The sequence below is a fragment of the Athene noctua genome, chromosome 4 (genome assembly GCF_965140245.1).
Source record: "Athene noctua chromosome 4, bAthNoc1.hap1.1, whole genome shotgun sequence".
In the NCBI taxonomy this organism is placed as follows: Eukaryota; Metazoa; Chordata; class Aves; order Strigiformes; family Strigidae; genus Athene; species Athene noctua.
This window is the reverse complement of record NC_134040.1, coordinates 29,354,402-29,374,490: the sequence shown is the minus strand read 5'-3', so window position 1 is coordinate 29,374,490 and position 20,089 is coordinate 29,354,402. Positions and strand designations below refer to the sequence as shown.

General features: G+C 38.6%; 1 protein-coding gene across 8 annotated transcripts in view; it reads right to left on the bottom strand.

Annotated features, from left to right (window-relative positions):
• Positions 1-20,089, bottom strand: part of ATP10D (ATPase phospholipid transporting 10D (putative)) — a 59,108-nt gene that overhangs the window by 25,700 nt on the left and 13,319 nt on the right. For all 8 annotated transcript variants that reach the window (XR_012633548.1, XR_012633547.1, XR_012633549.1 and 5 more), the window contains exons 3-12: positions 19,481-19,675; positions 14,769-14,973; positions 10,926-11,011; positions 9,754-9,860; positions 8,905-9,036; positions 7,954-8,081; positions 7,558-7,810; positions 4,026-4,261; positions 3,168-3,356; positions 466-1,081 (exon numbers count right to left, since the gene is read on the bottom strand). Coding sequence is in view for 3 of the 8 variants with exons in the window: in XM_074904744.1 (XP_074760845.1) it covers positions 466-1,081; positions 3,168-3,356; positions 4,026-4,261; positions 7,558-7,810; positions 7,954-8,081; positions 8,905-9,036; positions 9,754-9,860; positions 10,926-11,011; positions 14,769-14,973; positions 19,481-19,675 (2,147 nt within the window). In the remaining 5 variants the exon portion in view is untranslated. The remainder of the gene's footprint in view (positions 1-465; positions 1,082-3,167; positions 3,357-4,025; positions 4,262-7,557; positions 7,811-7,953; positions 8,082-8,904; positions 9,037-9,753; positions 9,861-10,925; positions 11,012-14,768; positions 14,974-19,480; positions 19,676-20,089) is intronic.

The following is a 20,089-nucleotide window of genomic DNA, read 5'->3' as shown; positions in this document are numbered from 1 at the left end:
CCTAGAAACACAGAAATAATCAGTAGTCAAGGGAAAAAAACCTCAAAACGCGCTGATAGGTGACATCTGCTACCAATACCTCTCTCCAACAGCTCCAAAACACTAACATACGTAAAGGCTAGAAAGTATCTCATTCTAATAAACACCTCTCACCGTGTAGCAGAAGCCAACTATTCATCAGATGACCTTACTTTATAACTGGAAATACTTCAGTTGGCTCCAAAGTGTCTGCTTAGACACACTAAATCCTTTGAAAAGCAGCTGCTTCTCTCTTCTCAGTTTTCACACCAGCTCACAGCACAGCCATATCTAGGTAACAAGTGATATGACCTTTCTGGGTTCCCTATAAGGAACTATTCCCAGATAATAGTTCTGCTTGGTTACTTGTCTCATGAATCTGGCCAGCTCCTCAACTATACTGAAGAATGACAAAGGTGAGCAAAGAATTAGAAGTTCTGTAGATACCTTCAGATGCAGTTCTTAACAAATCCATCATGACTGAGTCTGCACCTTTTGTGTACACCACCACGCTGTTGGAGACCGGATGCCGAACAACCACTGACATCCTTTTCCGCACGGAATCAAAAGGCAGGATATGCAGAAGCTGAAACGTTAAAGATCCCAGCCCTGCAAAGTCCACAGTTACTTGATCTGGAGTCCTAGACTGTAAAATACATTTATAAGCCCTCGCAGCATGAACCAAGGCAGCTTCATCTGGACTCTCAGCTTCATAACATAGTTTAGGTAAGGGAGACAATTCAAAAGATGACGCAGCACTGTTGTGTTCACAGCCAACAGCTACATTCACTGTATCTAGTTCCTGAGGCACTGGGGAATTTTCTGGGCTGTCAGTATTGAGAGGCTCAGCAGCCCCTTGAGCAGCTCCATCCAAAGCAGGCGAAGCCAGTTTCATTCTGAAAATAGACAGTTTGCTCACAAAACTACTGGGGCTTTCAGATGATGACTCTTTTACACTTGGAAGTGGGGAGGAACTTAGTCTCCAAACTGAAAACCTCTGGAACATCTGCCTGATTTCCTCAAGCGATTTAATAGGCGTCCTACCCAGCGAAGAGAGTCTCATCTGGAACACAACAGAGAAAGCATTTATGTTAAATTCTTCATATTTTATTACATTAAAGGACAATTTACAAACCATGTATGTTTCTTAATGAATGTAGTATTTTGAAATTTACCATGATATTGATTGTTTGTTTTAAAGATTGCCAGATCAAACATATAACCATATGAGTACACTAAACAGCTTCTGTAAGAGCCTCTGTAAGAGCTTCATTATCCAAACCAAAAGAATTGTAAAAATACTTCAGATCTGAAAACTGTATGCATTCCAAGTTTGATTCATGACTCCATATAATACTTCTCTTTAGAACCGTTTCAGTAATGAAACAGTATGACATTATAACTTTTAAAAGCTGTGGCAAATGGAACTTAACCAATTATTGTTCTGAATTAGCAAGATACTTAAGAATAAACTGACTCCATAGCCCTCACAGTAATTAGCTACAAGTACTGTTAAAAATATAGTACCTTATCAATACTTTTTTAACATCTGAATTTAAAACATGAGACAGTTCCCCTCTCAATGTTACAAAATAATTGGCTTACTGTTATTCAGAACAGTTAGCCATCTGATAGCTTACAAACAAGGAAGAAAGTATGGAAGGCTGACATTCATTTCTCATTACTGGTGAAGAGTTAAAAGTGAGTTATTATCAGGAAGCATATTCTCATTTGCCACTGAAAAGCATAATAAAGTAAGGACAGACTCTGGCTTCAGTTCTACCGCAATTGCACGCGAGTTGCAGTGCGTCCCCATTCAGCATTATGGAAACAGAGACTAGAAACATCCTTTCATCACCACTCCCCAAGGCAACACTGAAACCTGTTGCCTTCAGCTCTTTCACATCATTCCCTAATTGTGAACTCAGAAACCTTATGCCACATAGCTCCTCACAATCTATCTCCTAGTGACCTGGAGATCTTCTCCCCTGCTACAAAGTCATTGGGAAATATTATTCTCAAAACCTTAAGAATCTTGCCTTTATATTTTTCTACATCACCTTTACAGAATGGCTGATCAGTAACTATGAACACAGCTGTCCCATCCACACAGGGACCTGGTGGCTGTCTACTATGCTTTCTGGGAATGCCTGGAAGCACACTAAAATTCCAGGCTTATTTATACGTAGGATGTACTTTATAGTCCACAGGATACCTTTTGGGAGTGTCCCCAACCATGGTTGTAGGTTCACTGCCTAGATGGACACCAAAGTCCAGTCCTGCACATCACATTTTTTTCAAAAGACAAATGTCAACAATTGAAATCACCAGGGGACAGGGGGAAGGAAACCAAAGCTGAATTGGGGAATTATGCTGCAACACAGTCAAAAACTGGTAAAAAATGGGTTTATGAAAATCCCACCTTGAAAAAAAAAAAAAAAAAAGAAATTTGAAAAACGTAGTACTGTTTTTAAAGAAATGTTACGTTGTGTGAAAAAACAACTGGTCTCAGGAAGACTTAAACACACTTCAGACCATTAAACCAGGATAGTTGGGCAAAGGCACTATACATTCGAGGTGAGACCACTTTATGTCATACTGCAAAGCATTTTTACTTTAGAGTACTACACACACGAAACTTGATTTTCCATACTTTTGCTAAAACTCTATTTCAGGGAACAGGTAAGAGCATTCTCAGTTCCAATATTCTGGGAGTCTTCTGAGATTATTCTTATCTTTCAGCCAACAATAACCTATTTGTAAAGGTAACCTGAGTGTTATGGTACTTTTAAAGGAAGCTGCACACATATCTGGAAAAAGATAACTAGAATATAGAACAAAATACAATTGTAATTTAATCTCAAAATTTGTCTTATAAAAGTTACGAACAGTCTATACATAGAAGTAAAAATATGGAAGCCAAGTTTTTCTGCACTGGAAAAACATTACCAGCATTATATTACACGTTAACTCCTTGCACTCTGTGGGTTTACAGTAATTCCCTTCTTTCTAACAGGACAAACCAATAAAGGAGAAAAGGATCACTTTTTAAATGTCAGTTAATTTTTGTAGTCAGTTTTGTAATCAAACAAAAGGGAGCTCATTTATTTATAAATAAGGCCAAATAGCCAAAAATAAGGCCTTCTTACCTTCTTACGTGATTGATTGGGGACTGAAACTACAACAGTATTACAGATTGCCAGAGCAAGAAAGAAATCAGTGATGTACATGGTCTCCAACAATAAGTTGCTGCTGGCTTCTTCTGATTGTTGATAGGAATGAGAAGAAATTTGGCTGAACTTCTCCAGCAGTTGTGTGTCTGGTACAACATCCGTTTCCTATTGATGAAAGGAACAAAACTGCCCGTTAGGATATAAGCTTAATCTCAGTCTTTGGAGGTTAAATCAGTTACAGATGAATGAAGTATAGAAGCTCATACAAATTCCTTCCTGTCAGATGCTGAGTTGATTACACTAAGAAATAGAGGAACTCTGGTGTCTTCACTGCCTTGTACTAGCCCACTGAAAATGGCAAACTTCATGCCCAGACAGGTAAACAGGAGAGCCTTAGTTCATAGAGAGAGATTAAATATGATGAATGCTAGATGCCTTCAGGTACAGAAGCAGAGTTTTTGTCTCTTGTAACTGCCAATAAATACTGGTCAACTAGGTATTTCCTACTAAAAAAAAAAAAAAAAAAAAAAAAAAGAAAATGCTAGAAACCTCTTGAGACAAAAGAACAAACTGTATTAAGTGAAGCTGCTCATTTTAGCTGGAGTGATCATGAACTCACAGCAGCAAGAACCAAAGCATACACCTTCATGACCCAATGAACATCTGCGATGTCACCTGCAAATAGGATGCAGCCAAGCAAGCATGGGAGGCTCTAGTTTTGATGGAAGAGAGAATGAATTTCTTAAACGACACTCTGATTAAATGGAGGTAAAAAGATATTCCTTCCTGAGTTACTTCAGAAATTTAGCATCAAAACCAACAGCTTTTACTTACAAGGGGGCTGCTGAAAGCAACGTGTCCTGAGTGGGGAACATCACCTGCTCTATCTTCCCTTCCTGGTGCAGGGTAACTACCAGACAACTGATGCAAAGATTTTCTGTTCAAAGGTTCATTCACAGCACTGCAGTTGTGCCCGTGCCATTCTGACATATGGGTTGAAGATCCACACTGACGATCAGCTGAATCCTCATCCTCTGAATTCATCTCTTGATAGGATTCCAATCTCTTTGCTATGGAAAGTGAAACAAAATTACTGTTCCATGAGCAAAAAGAAACTTGTCTAAAACACTGCCTGGAGGTTCAGGAAAAAATTTTTTTAAGTAAGGAATTTAGTATACATTTAAGAATAACCCACCATTTATGAAAAATAAAACCCATAACATGCCATCACACTGACTTCCTGTTTGGGACACTGCACTTCAAGAGCAACGCTCAACTGCAGTGAATCCAGAGAGGAAGCAAGAATAATCTAGAATTCTAGATGAATAATCTAGAACTCTGGACAACATGAGCCACATGGAAATAATAAAGTAAGCTGGAGTTACACAGCCTCCATAAGGGCACATTGATAGGAGACAAACAATAGTCTTGAAGTACATGAAGGACAGTTGCATAAAGGAAACAGCCTGTTTTGTATGCACCCTATGGGTTACAGAAGTCACAATGGTCCTATATTGTGGCAAGACAAATGCAGGCTAGGTATCATTAAAACTTCGTCAGAGAAGATATGACACACTAGAACAGAATGCCTGAGAAAGCAGTGAGTTGGAAACCACTGGAGGTCCTGAAGAAACAAAAAAAAATATTCATAAAGAATGATAGCAACAGCACTGCCTTAGACCAAAGAAACAGGACCAGATCACCTCCTGATATGTTTTCTAGCCTAATTATTTGACAAAGACAGCTTCTAGCAGGAACTCATTGAAACTGTGTTTCTTATCATTTCTGTACTGGACATCCCCTCACACGCATACACATTTTCTCTGTATTTAACTGAAAAGCAGGTTTCAATAATAAAACTTTGTATTGACACCAAATTTGCACCAAAGATATAAATGCAGGTCTGTGCCCCACAAATCTAGCTGGGAAGATCAGTGGTGTAAGAAACCTCAGTAGTAAAGGGAAACATATCTATGCTATCATGTGCTTGTTAAAAACGTACCCGAGTGTTTGCACTGGAGTTCTGGGGCATGACTAGATGCAAGAGGTTGCAATCTCAAGCCAGACAGCAGTGGATCACTGTACACTATTCAGCTTTCAAGATTTTACCTGTCACTGTGAAAGCAGCATGCAATGAACATACACTAGTGGTTCAATGTCTGCATCCACAGACACCACAGAAAAACCACTCTGAGAGCTGTGCGTTGCCTATTTATTTCATTAAAGTGTGAATACAAATAATGACATCCTAAGGAAAAAAACAATATTAACATACAGACATCTTCTGCAACACCACTAATTCCCTATTTTCTTCTTATTTAAAGTGGCAGCTACTATACAGGAGAGAAGTGAAAAGTGAGATATTATTCTGTTTTATGTGAACAGGAAACCTATCCACAGTTCAGAGTCCCCGGCTCTGGTGCTCAAAATGAGACGGAAATAGGTTTATTACATCACTTGAGAGTCCTTAAGCTCCTAGCCAAAGTGCAGGAGCTTAGCTTAGGTTCAGGAAATGAGCAACCAGATTTGCCAGCCTGTTATACTGAATCACAGTCATTGCTGTTGTGTGCTTTCCTTATGTGCATCCCTTTACCCCAGGCAATAGAGATATAAATACAGAAATAAATGTTCAGACTAAGTGGCTTGTACGCAAAAGACTGTACTGCTGTCTTGCACTGCAACACTTGCTATATGTAGCATGAACTTTGCACATAGCGACCTATGCAACTGACAAACACAAAAAAAGGACTAAAACATGGGACCTCCAACATTTTTCAAACTGATTTTCAGGGCTCACACAGTTTCTAGATTTGTTAGGAGAAAGCACATGCTTACCGTCCAGGTAAAAAACAGGGTATAACAGGAAATAATTAGGAACATAATCAACGCATTAATATTTTTGGAAGATAACGCTAAGTGAACTACTATCAGAAGTAAGTGGTAGACACACTTTCCATGGCACAATGACACCTGGATCAGCCACAGCTGCATCATTCCCATTACTCTTTGGTTTATCCCTTCTGAAATACTTGGCCTTCCTTTAGGAATTGCTCTGAAAATATATGCTATCTTCTAAGCTGCTCATTCACCAAGTTTGAAACTTAAAAAACTGTGTCTTTTTGCTTTGCTGTTTTCATCCTTCCCGGTATAATTATGCAAAGCCAAAGCACCACCTGGACACCCACATCATAAAATTTTCAAAATATGTGCAGAAATTACTGTAAAAACACTTAGTAACCATCTGTTCCTGTGACACAACAAAAGAAGGGCTGAACTCATTCATTGCTGTGGCCAGCAGGGTGTGCCTTTTGCTCGCAGTTGTGAGCAGTTCCGTCTGGCAGCAAACCCACCAAAACCACAAAGGGGAGTTTAATACACAGCTGTGCTTTATGTGTTCACCTCACCTTCGATCTCATATGGAATACTTGCATTGCCCACCAGCAAAATAGTAAATGTCTGCAGCCACCAGTAATTACATACAGTAATGGCAATAAAAACTTTATGGTTTTATCTAATTAATAAAATAGCTAATTGAATCAAAGACTTCATGTCACTTTGCCCAGTTTTCTCTTGTGTCTGTAGTTGTATCCTCTCCTAGCTCCCAGAAGGCTTCAAGTAGGCTCTCATGAAATGTATACTGAAAGATGCTCCACTACTAGACAATGAGGCAGCAACTATTCAGTAGCATCACTTGTTGACTTTTTGGCTAAAAATAAACAGACATGTAAGATATAAGAATACAACAGTCATTATTTTTGATGAAGGTACTTATCTTCACAGCCTTAACACACACATGTACATACACCTGCTTGCCTTGTACCTTAACATTACTGTTAAAGCTCTGACTTCAGCATGTATTTTATTTGGGTTACTGTATCCTCAAGGGAAACAGTATGTTGAATCAAAGCCTTAAGATACACTACATAAAGTTGGAACACTGACATGGCAGTCAACAGGATGCGTGAAACCTAAAATGCTAGGTAAGCATTGGCACTCTAGTCGGAAAAAAGAAAAAAAAAAAAAAGACTAGATGGGCAATTTTCCAGTGTTCTGGGTTTTGAATATTGCAAGGAGAGAAGCAAAACACAGTAGGCATGACTCCCTCCAGAGTGAGTAAAGAATACTTTGTTTGTGGTATCAAACCTTTGCTTGTTGTAACCTAATTAGCTGCAAAGCAGCAGCCTTCAAGTCTCTTAACACACTATGAAGGGATCCAAATAATAGGTAAAGATGCATGGCTATTAGTAGGATCAGTCTGAACTCATGCCTTCTGTGTGTATTGCCACACAAGTCCACCAGACCTCTACCAAAACTTTCAGCTTCTCTGAGAAAAATGACCCGTTGTGAACACAGGTTTATGTCTTACCATTTTCCTCATGGCAATACTCCTGTCCTGCAATGCTGCATCTCCGAAAAACCATCTTATTTTCAGTGAGGGTTCCAGTCTTGTCAGAGAAGATGTACTGAATCTGGCCAAGGTCTTCAGCAATATTCAGTGCTCGACACTGAACTGTTGAGTCTGTTTTCTCATGGTAAAAATCAATGTCATTCTGTATTAAATAAATTTGTCCCAATTTGACAATTTCAATTGAAACATAGAGAGAAACTGGGATCAAGACCTACCAAAATAAAACACGGGGTTTAAAACCAAACTCTCTAAGCCAGTTACAAACATGAAGTAGCTCTACTGAAGATGAAGAGTTACTTCAAGGATATAAATGAGATCAGAATATGACCCATGTTCAAAGCAGACCAAAGTTACCTGTAATAAAATGATCATCGTCCAGAACATATTGAACCCTGCTAATGTTGGAGAAATCAATTTCCCGTCTGGCTCAGGGATGTTAAAAAAAGGTATTTCCAAATACCTACTTAACCAAATTCCATGGCCTTGAAAACAAGAACAAGATAAAGTGAATCAGTTGTATGTAAAATGTATCACAGTTGAGGGTCATGGTGTTAGCTGTTAAAACTCTGCAGTTCTTTCTAAGCTTTTAAACTACCAGCTTCTCCCTTGATTTTTTTCCTCAACAGAGACTCCATTAAAATTAGTTAAGTATCAATGCGCACATGAATAAATACCTTGCATGCATTTCTATCAACAGCACATCTACACAGCATATCTCAAAATGAAAGGAATACTAACTACGCTGGATAAACACTTTTTTTTTTTTCCCCAGAAACACCTCTGGCAACTAACTGTCCTACCCTTGCTTGTCCAGGTTTTAGCTAACCTGTGAACACCACATCATCATTATGTCTGAAGAAGTTTTTTTAAACATATTTTAAACACTTTTTGATTTGTCCTAAGTCTGTTTAGATTTACTCAAGCTCACCAATCAATCCCTAAAATTTCAAGTCCTTACAACTCTAGTCACACTAGGCCCCTCCCCACCATGCTGTACGTGCATCCCATGTTACCTGAAAAATCCTAAGAGAAAGTAGGAGAATACTTAGCAAGAGAAAAGCGAAATGAATGAGTAACAGGTTCCCAACCTAAGAACTTGCACCAGGAACATACTTCTTGATCACACTCCAGGTTAAACATGACAACATGAACTAAAACCTAGCAGCACCCGCAACTGCTAGGGAATTGCATGTGGATAAAAGCAGTTTCTGAGATCGGCTATTAAAATGAATCAGCCCAAATTAAAACACTAAACATTGTAGGCTGAGAGAGGAAAATAGCAGGAGTCTGCCAATTCTCACTTACCTATTGCACCAGTTAAACACATCAAAATGAGAAGCAGAACACACCAAAGAATATCAGTGTTAACTTTTCTTTCCAATTTACTGCGCTTGTAATGAGGGCCGCTGTTATTCAGCATGGCTTTGGTTTCATGACCTGTAACCGTAACAGAGGTTGAAATTCTCCAATAGCAGGTATCAGAACCAAAGTGCTTTATATTTCTAACTCTGGGAAGTGGGACATTTCTCTTGAACAGAGATTACAAATATTAGCAAACTGCTCCTACAATATATGAATTCTGTCTCAAAGAAAACTGAACAAGCTAACCCAAAATCTGTCATGTACATATTAACTTTTATACTGTCAATAATAATCCTTCCTATAGAAATTATCTTATTCTTGACGTTTTCTATATTATTTCTAGTATTTTCTACAAAAGCCTGCACCTGCATTACAACTATCTGGCTGGATACATCATGTTGATTAGTCTAAAAACCTCTGCCCTTTCACACAGAACACTGAAGAACAGCACTAGCTTCAGTTTTGGACCAGAAAAAAGTCCTAAGCAAGCCATACATCTCCACGTCCATTTCAAAACCTGGGTTTACCACTGCAGATAACAGTTGAGGACAAGGACCTGTTCACATGGAACAGAGCTGGCTTCCATGAATAATCACACATATCAGTTCTTTACATTGTTAAAATAAAACCAAGTTTAATCCAGACATGCATTCTTAACACTTCAGTTACAGCTGCCTTCTGTTGGATTCAAGCTTTCACTCTGCTAATGCCCCTTTGTATAATCCTGTTTCTTAGGGTACATCACTCTCTTGTTTGCAAGGCAGTATGTGAAAGCCAGGGTGGTTCACTAACCTGCATATACCACTATGCCTACAACAGCTTCTGTGTTTCTCACTGTGCATCCTCGGAGCAGTAAGTTCTCCTTGCTGAGGCCCACTCTATCCTTGTTTGAATGCTCACTGAAAAAAATAAAAGCATATTACTTCAGCTGCAGTACTCCAGCAATCACCAGTCAGGCTTTGCAAAATCATTAGGGAGCAGATTTCCCAAGGAAGCTTCTAGTCACTGACTACCATTCAGACATTTCTAATTGGACTTTTCCAAAGAACGGGGCAACATGCATGCAGATCACCTTTGAAAATCCAGGCATGGAGGCACTATACTAAAATTTTCTTGTGTTTACAAGCCTAGCATTTGCCAGTTGGCACAGGAGAAGGCAACACTACTGAAAAAAGCTCAAGACAAAACACTGGAAGTCTGAAAGCCTATGACTTCTACTTGGATTGCCAACATCAGAAAAAATTCAAACAAAATTTAAAATCCTATTTAAAATATACTGTGAGCATTGTTACTCCTGTAGGATACTTTGAGTGCAGGCCCACTGTTTGTCAAGGTGTTTCCTCAGAGGCTAAGATTTATATATATTTATTTTTCTTTTCATATTTCTAACAAGTCAGTGCCCACAGGAAGGAGGGTAGACATTATATCTCTCAGAAACTGAAAATCAGTCACACCATGAAACAGTATTTTGTTTTCCTACTGTCTATAGAAAATCAAAAGATAAACCATAAGGAGAAAAGACATAGATAGGCACATTGGTCAAAAGGAGTTTGATCAAGCCACTGATGATTACAAAAACCAAATCAGAGCAGGAGAAGAAACCAGTCCTTCCCATTTCCAATTCTGAGCAATTCAGCTTGTCCAGTCAGGCCACGGTCCATACCGAATACTGTAGATATCACATTATTAAAAGCAGATTTGAAACAGCTATTTCAAATATGGAATTCACAATTGCAAAACAGCCTGAACTAGGATGTTGAAAATATTCAAAATAAAAAGCACTAGCAGGCTTTCCCAGTTCACAATCTGCTGCTCAGAAAGCCTCATGTACTCAGAAATGCAGGGGTGAGAACTGCTATACATACTGTCATTATTTTTTAAAACAAACATTACAAGCTCTCTGAAAATTAGCAAGAGTATCAAAGCAAATGACAATAGTTTAAAGAACCAACAAGCCCACTTACATGAAGCCTCGGAAGCGAGTGAGGTCGTTGTTAGGACTTTCACACTCAATTCTACTGGAAAATTTTTCTGGATCAATTTCAGAGACCTAAAGCCATAGGAAATAAAACAAAGAAAGAACTCAGGCAAAATGTGATGGAACTTAAAAACATCATCAATCCATTGGTTCATATATTACTATCTAACAATTTAGCTTCAAAACTGTACGTTGCTGGTGTTGTTGATTATCTGCCACGCAGCGTAAATCAAGACTTAAACAGCATGGAAGGACTTCCTAGTAAATATCAAACCCTGGCAAGTATGAGTTGAATTGCAGGTATTCTGAGAACACTGGAGAAAAGAAAATAGGTGGAAGAGTGAGGAAGAAGAAAAAAAATACAGTAAGAACATCTGAAAAGCTGAACATCTGAAAAAAAATCATTTCCCATAGGATTTTTTTTTCATGTTAAGTTAAAAAAAAAAAAAAAAAAGGTGCTGTCTCCTCTGCAAGCAGAATTTCTTCCAAACAGCCACTGTTCCCAGTACCATGACGAGGATGCTGTAAGTGCTAATGCAAAGAAAGCAGTTAGAACTTTTGGATGATGTTTGAGCCTCACGAGTACCAAAGAAAAGGCTGTTTGTTATAAAAGACTAGAAGTACATGTGAATAAAGCATAGGTGAGCTCTTCACTGAAGAGAAAAGCCAAGTGAAATAAACATCCTTTACTAATAAAGAATGAAACCTGACAAAAAGTAAGAGAAAAAGTAAAAAGTCTTATCTTTGGAAATACCTGCAATCGCACTTGCAATTTAATTTCAATTAATGACACATAACTATACCCCTATCTTCTAGTATAACAGAGGCTAGCCTCTGGTAAAAGAGCCGTTTCCACTCCAAGTACCTTCCACTAACTCTCTGGGAAGTCATTTGTTCTGCTCTTTAGAAAAAAAAGAATGACTAATTTAAGGTTTCAAACTCAAAACATAAATCTGTAATTCACAGTTGTAATTGAATACACAGTTACAGGTCTCTGAGAAGGCTGCACTCCCACAACCGGGTGACTTCACACTGGCCAAATAGCAACTGAGGTTAAAACACAATCCTATAAATAGAATTTGAAGCTCAGAAGACATAATATTATTAACACATACTTTGTTAGTTTGATTTTTAAAAAATTGTTTTGCTGTACTGATTTGTTGCACTGTATTAACCTGAAGTCAATATGAACATAGCCTTAGAGAGACAGATACCCTCAGTCTCTGTAAATTTAATTAACTATGAAAAACTTCTCTGTCTACTGACCATTCTCATGTTTATTTGTACAGGAAACACAAAACTTCTGTAAAATGTAAGACAGTATAATTGATTCATGCTTTTCAAACATTTCACATTGTACAATGATCACAAAAAAGAGCACAAAGAGAGTAAGAACTACCCCCAAAAGGAAGCAAAATAGCCAAAGCAGTTGATTCTTTTCTTCTACAGCCTGGAAACTGTCTCCAGATATGCATTTGTGGTGAAAACTTCTTATTTTTGATGGACAACTAAACCACAGTGAGCACAGAAGTTATGTCTACACTCTGCCAGGATAAAAGAGAGGTGACAAAAACTATGTCCAAAAGCAGGTATCTTGATATGGGCATTCAGATCTTCCTGGACTATAAGTTATGCAGCTAGGACTCGATTCAATCATTGACCACACAGGCTGAGAAGGAACTGACCAGTGCAGTCCTGTGGCCTCTCTTATAATGTAATCGGAGATACTCACTGCTCACAGTGACTAGTGCTAATAGCATATTAGCTTCTCCATGCCAGTGAGTCTGTGCTTGATTCAGCTAACTATATGAGGTGTGGAAGTGAAAGAAGATTAAACCCTTCTTAATGGGAAGAAACATTTGAGTGTCTCAAAAGAAGCAGAGCAATGTCAGTTTATTCACTAATATCCTCAGGGAGCAGGTCCTCAGCTGTATTTCTCTATGAATGCCAAGATCATTGGAGACACTGTGTTCTGTGCCTTTTTACCTGCTGTTTACCTACGAAGCCTTGAGTTACTTTCCCAATTTCTCTCCTGTTGTCATTTAAGCATTTAAAAAAAAAAAAAAAAAAGTATGCTATTCTAAATTGCCAAAAAATTCAGCTCCTGTTTCATGGTTTAATTTTGCCCTGCATTCTCTTAAAGGAGTCCCAAGCAAAAGAAAAGATGCCTCACTGATAACCTTTTTCATTGTGTTTCTGCTTGCTCAGTCACAAAGAAGCATGACAATACACCATTGCAAAACATTGAGTCTTTTCAGTCCTTGTCTTCAGATGTTGTTTAATCTGATATAGTTTATTCATATTCTTCTGAGCATAACAAATGGAGAGGTCAGGCAGTCAGCCTCTTCACAGCACTACCAGTCTTACTTAGCCTGAGTTTATAAGGACAAAGCCTCTGGCTGAACCTCAGCTGGTAGGGCACCAGAGGTCTGTGAAGTTGAACACAGCTCTTCATTCAGAAACCATGCAGTCCTGACAAGAAGACCCTACAATGACGGATGCCTTTTTTTTTTTTTTTTCCTGTGAATGGTGAAGGAATTGTCACCTTTTTGGATAGTGTGACTCTTCCCAGCATTTTGGTGCAAGTTTTCTAGAAACATAAAAAACAGTTTCTTTGAGTGAGACTGAAATCAGACCTTGGTAGCAGGAGCTGATATGACATCAGGGCCACCTCAGTATGACATAAACCTGTAGAACCATTTGAATTTTGCCTTGCATAATGATATATATACACAGAAAGACCAAACAGTCTTTTCTGCCTTAATGTTTTAAGATTAAATCAAGAAAGAAAAGAAAAAAAAATAAATGCATGTCACTGTAAGGGTGTAAGAAACAGCTCTGTTCATGGATCAACATGCCTTTGGTATTACCATACTTGTTAAGTAACAGGGGAGTCTTAATGCACAAGATACTTCTCACTTCTTCACCACTGCTGACAATTCAGTGGCAGTTCAGCTAATTTTATCTCCAGAACACTAAACAGTCTGTTCTTATGGACAGCACAGTGTCCCTGCTGGGTTTTTTCAGCATGGTGTTTCAGCAGCAGAACTCAGTACCAGGTGTACTGAAGACTGCAGAAATTCCAGGATTCTTTGTTCTTTTGATAACATCTTCTTTGTGCCAGCCTCCAGCATTTTGTCTGCTAGGTATAATACTAAATAAACTTTATTTGTCTGGTATTAAAACAATAGCAGTCATGTCTTCAGTAAATGAAAAGGCCTTTATGAATTACTTAAAAAGCCTTAACCATGTGACTTCCATGTTTGAAAAGATCCACAGATCCACCACTTTCCCACCACTACTTGATATGTGTAAACCCTCTGAGACCCAGTGATGCTCAGTCTTGAAAGGGAGAGACTCCGTTGATGCTGTTCACAGTAGGCTTGTAGCAGAAAAATTCTAAGAGTTCCAAAGGTTTTAAAATCCCTGAAGGACTAGAACTGGAGCTAAAAATACATTTGCAATATGAAAGAACAGTGAAAGAGAAGATAATATCTGCTCCTCTCCCTAGGTCTTCATACAGAAGTCTCTTCTAAAAAGATTCCAATTTCTCACATGATACACACCATAATTGACTTCTTGACATTTACCTGAATAGTATAGGGTTGCATTACTTGAAATAAATCTCTCTCTGCATTAAGTGAACACACAAAGATATCCAAAATAACTCAAGCAACAAATTACAATTATGTTACCTATTTTGTTTTCAGATGGGGATTACTGAGCTATCAAGAATTAGGCAATCTAAAGGACCAGGTTATTTGGTTTTTTTCAGTTGACCATCTGTCATGTCAACTTTCCTACACCACTAGAAATGCACAATTATCACCTGCTCTGAATATCCTCTCACCACCTGCCTCTGCTTTAGATTGGTTTCTCCATCAAGGCCTGCTGTTTCAATGTAACAGATCCCATCCGGGTCACTAGAATATAACAGCACCATGTCAGCAGGAATGATTTCATTACGTGAAAGACGGATGAAGTCCCCAACATTGACATTTTTCCAGCATTCATCTATGTATTTCTTCTCCTTCCTGAAATACAGATAAAAACAGTAATTTTTTTTACAAATGCATAAACTGAAAACTCAGAGTAACACACTAGAAAATTACTCTAATAGTTAATTTATGCTTCCAAGTCACTAAAAAAAATGATGAGATAGTCTATTAGCTCAAGGGGAATATAATTACAAAGAATCAGACATGGGCATAAGCCCTGTTTTTCTGGGAATTACATTGCAGGAACCCTCCCAGAATTATTTTAGCTCTAATTAAAATTCAGCCCACTTGCTTCCTGTATTTTCTTTATTTCAAGAAAACAAACAGTGTTTTCAGGATTTCTCTTTGAGTCACCACTTTTTCTTGCAATTACGCAACCAAGAACAGCAAATCTTTCTCCCTTCTGATACAGCCTTTCAAAAATGCTTCTTTCCCAAGATGATGAACATCTACCAGTATGCAAAGAATTCAGCAGCCACTTCACTGATGCTCTGAATATAAATACTTGTATTTATAGGCTTTTAAAGCATCTTTTCCATTAATTTTGAACATAAGTTACCCAGACTCTATAATACTCAGGGAAGTTAATAAAAGCTCAGGCCCATCATCACTGAGTTGTCATTCTTTATTAATATGAAATATCCAGGCATGATGTACATATGTTTGAACTGGTTTCAATTTTCCATTTATAGCTGCTGTTTTGTCCTTAACTGAGATGAAGAATCATCCTGTAATGTAATCACAGCACTTTACTGCAAACACAGTCAGGTTTAGAGTGGTGAATAGGGTGCAAGGTAAAAAGCAGCAAGGACTGCTTGATGAGCTAGTTGGAGGCGCACAGTAGTAGACTACAACAATGGGTGATGAAACACACCTACAGTTGATACAAACACTGCACAGGTATGAATGCAGCATGTATTTGTAAGAACCGTTACTACCCTAAGTGACTGTCTGACTTTTCTGCCTTGCACTGAATAACCCTAGAGCTATGTTTAAAGAACGGAGTGTGTACTCTCCACAGTCTTTGTTTCTCAGTCATCCAGACTGGGGTATAGTTCAGGTTGTGCTAGGACCATCTTGCACGTCATGTTTCCTTCCCTGCATTTCATTCTAATCTGGCCGAGAAGCACACTCACACCAGGGAGTTCAGAAATTGCACCTAGCTTCTGCAGTGCAGCATAAGCTAACAAACTTTTTAACATGGCCATTGTGTGTATGTGTAGACTAGCACTTATCTACCAGCTTTAATCAAAGTGCTAGCTATGTAAAATGCTTCTGATAAATAGTGAAACACACTTGTAATGAAGAAAATATCAGAAAAATACTCTTTGTATCAAGCTTTGCACCCATACTTTTCAGACCTGCATTAACTGACAGTACCCTTTTGAAAATGCTTCTCTACAAACAGAAGGCACAAAGCCCGCACAATTAGCATACTGATGACAATTTCTCCAGTGAAGATAAGGTGGAGGTGGTTATATTGCTTTCAAAGTGCAAACAAAGGAAAAAAAAAAGGAAGCAACAAAAGCTGGGCATAAAATTAAACTAGTATAAGCCACATCTGTTTTCTCTTTAAGACGCTCATCACTACTTTTCTACACAGATGGAAAACTGTCACAGTGTAAAACTTAATTAAAACCACAGCCATGTCTATCACAAGATGGATGGACTTAAACAATAAAACAACACTGCAAGAATTAACTTTTCATACCAGCACATTCCCTGGAAAATAAAGAGGATATTTCACCAAAAAAAAAAAAAAAAAAAAGAAAACCTTTTTGTCTTTTTTGTCTGTGCTGCCAGTGTTGAGATTAGCCACCAGGAGATGCTAAGTATCATAGAATCATAGAATCATTTAGGTTGGAAAACACCTTTCCTTCAAGACCATCGAGTCCAACTGTAAACTTAGCACTGCCAAGTCCACCACTAAACCATGTCCTTAACCTACATGTCTTTTAAACACCTCCAGGGATGGTGACTTCACCACTTCCCTGGGCAGACTGTTCCACTGTTTGATAACCCTTTCGAATACCCAAACTAAACCTCCCCTGATGCAACTTGAGGCCATTTCCTCTCATCCTATTGCTTCTTACTTGGGAGAAGAGACCAACACCCACCTTGCTACAACCTCCTTTCAAGTAGTTGTAGAGAGTGATGAGGTCTCCCCTCAGCCTCCTTATGTCCAGGCTAAACAACCCCCGTTCCCTCAGCTGCTCCTCATAAGACTTGTGCTTTAGACCCTTCACCAGCTTTCTTGCCCTTTGGACACACTCAAGCACCTCAATGTCTTTCTTGTAGTGAGGGGCCCAAAACTGAACACAGTATTTGAGATGCAGCCTGACCAGTGCCAAGTATAGGGGGATGGTCACTTCCCTGTCCCTGCTGGCCACGCTATTTCTGACACAAGCCAGGATGCCATTGCCCTTCTTGGCCACCTGGGCATACTGCCGGCTCCTATTGACCCAGTTGTTCATCAACACCCTCAAGTCCTTTTCCACCAGGCAGCTTTCCAGCCACTCTTCCCCAGGCCTGTAGCATTGCATGGGAATGTTGCGACCCAAGTGCAGGATTTGGCACTTTTCCCTGTTGAACCTCATACAATTGGCCTTGGTTCATCGATCCAGCCTCTTCAGATCCCTTTGTAGAATCCTTCTACCCTCAAGCAGATCAACACTCCTGCCCAACTTGGTGGTGTCTTCAAACTTACTGAGGGTGCACTCGATCCCCTTGTCCAGATCATTGATAAAGATATTAAACAGAACTGGCCCCAGTACTGAGCCCTGGGGAACATCACTTGTGACCAGCCACCAACTGAATTTAACTCCATTCACCACAACTCTTTGAGACTGGCCATCCAGCCAGTTTTTTACCCAGCGAAGAGTACACCTGTCTAAGCCATATTTCTCTTTTAAATCACTACTTCTCTTTAATAAATGTGGGACTGAAACTGTATGATTCTTTTTACTTGAGGCACCTGGACTTCCCACTTTCTTTTTGCCAAGCTGGAGTCTGGGAGAGGAAAGCTAAAGGTAAGGAAGAATCTTTTAGAAAGGATTATTCTTTCAAGATTGCAATTCCATAAAGAAAAACTGGATATGAAATTATAACTGGATTTCAAATATATACAATAATTTGCATAAACATGCATTTGTAAAGAACTGTAATAATGGCAAATCTACATGCAAGGCTTGGAATGAAATATATGAGGGGTCTGCAGAAGGGGAAAGAAAAGAAGAAAAATATATCAACCAGCAAAGTTATTCCATCCTGTTAATGCAGCAGATGGATCATGCACATATTCTTTATCCTGTTCAGCACAAAGTCAGACAAAAAGTTTAACCATCTTTAGTAACAGGTCAGTGGGGGAATAAAAGGATTTTTCCATCATAATCACCTCACCACAGTTCTACTGAAATGACATAAAATACATGATTTTAACAGATGCTCAAACAGAAGTGCCTTCACACTTTGCAATTCATGGCTATTTAAATAAGATCCTACTACTTTAAAATGATAACTTGTTCAAAAGGCACAGGGACTTGGCAACTAAGTATTTAACATCATAGCAACCATTACAAACTAAATTAAATGCATATTAACACATTTTATTGGCTATAGATATCTTTTATTACTCCACAAGGGAAAGATGAGACATAAAAAAACATTTTAAACAACATTATTTTATCACATTTTCAAAACAGAAATAACCTTTTCTAGAAAAAGCAGCTTCAGTCTCTGTGTGTTTAAGGCCAAATACAATAATTCTGATCTATCAAATGGATAAATTCCAGAATCCAAGAAGTAGCAGGTTGAAAATTCTGAAACTATGGATGCCAGACATTTGCCATAAGCAAAAGCAAATAAGGAGGGGCAGGAGGGATCAGATCTGTCAAAAATGCACAGAAACTAGCACCTAGTTGCTCAGATTTATCAAGGCACTGAGACTGGCACATTTTGCAATGGACAACAGAGCACAGTGAAACTAGTTTCTGTTATGAACAGTTAACTTTGTATAAAAGCAAGCCTCACAAGAGTTCAAGAAGTGAGGATCAATGATCTTCCTGAAAATGCTTCATGCAAATTACCTTCAGATACAAACAAATGGCCTACCAGCTTCCAAGCATGACAACTGTTGCTTAGTTATGTTAAGACAGCAAGAAAAGCCATTATACCGGGCACTTGTCTCAGTAGCCATGTAGGTATCGGTATCTAGTGTGTAAGTAAAATAATCCAGACAGCACGTACAACATATACAACTCCTCCGGATGAACTGGGAATTGTATTCAACTTTAGGTAGTTGTTCATCATGTTTACGATTGATGTGACTATGCTTGATTAAATGTATGCACTGGAATAGATCTAATTTGACCTGCTTTGAGCAGGTGGTTGGACTAGATGACTTCCAGAGACCACTCTCAACTCAAATTACTTTATGATTCTGTGATATCCAAGAAGTAAACCAAAAGATTTACCAACAGCTTTTTCACAAATACTCTAATAATCAAATAATAACCATAAACCAGAAAGACCTTTAGTCTCTTACCTGCTATATACTTTGGTTAGTAAGTTGTTTATCTGTTTATCCATTTTATACTTTGAGTAATCTTCCAGACCATCTTTCACTGCAATAATTGTCAGAACCGCTATTAGAGGCAGCATTGTAATTTCTTTCTGGAAGGCTTCCACTAGAGGAACCCAATTTAGGACAACTAGAAATAGGAAATACAAATTGGCAACTCTGAAACAAAGAGAAAACATAGAAGTTAGACGTGCTAGCTGTCATCCTTATTCCCCCACTCCATGCTATATTGACACTTAAGTTAGCAGTAATTTATCTTTTCTTCACCTCAACTGCAATTTAGGAACTAAGTATCCAGAACTCTGTTTTCACTCTCCAGTCAACAGATTACTGAGCTGCACAGCTGCACAAGATGCATGATCAGAAGATGCAGAAACCAAGAATTTTTCTGTATTTTCAAACCTGTCCTCCAGGCATATGTCTTCTAGTGAGGCTTTGGTGAACTTGCACTCTCTCAAATTTCCAGGTCTTTTAAACTTAATTTTATCATCTCCTGGGGAAGATGACATGTTTTTAGAAGGGAGCAATCCTACAATCTCCCTGCAAAACTTTACAAATCACAGCAGTCCTCCA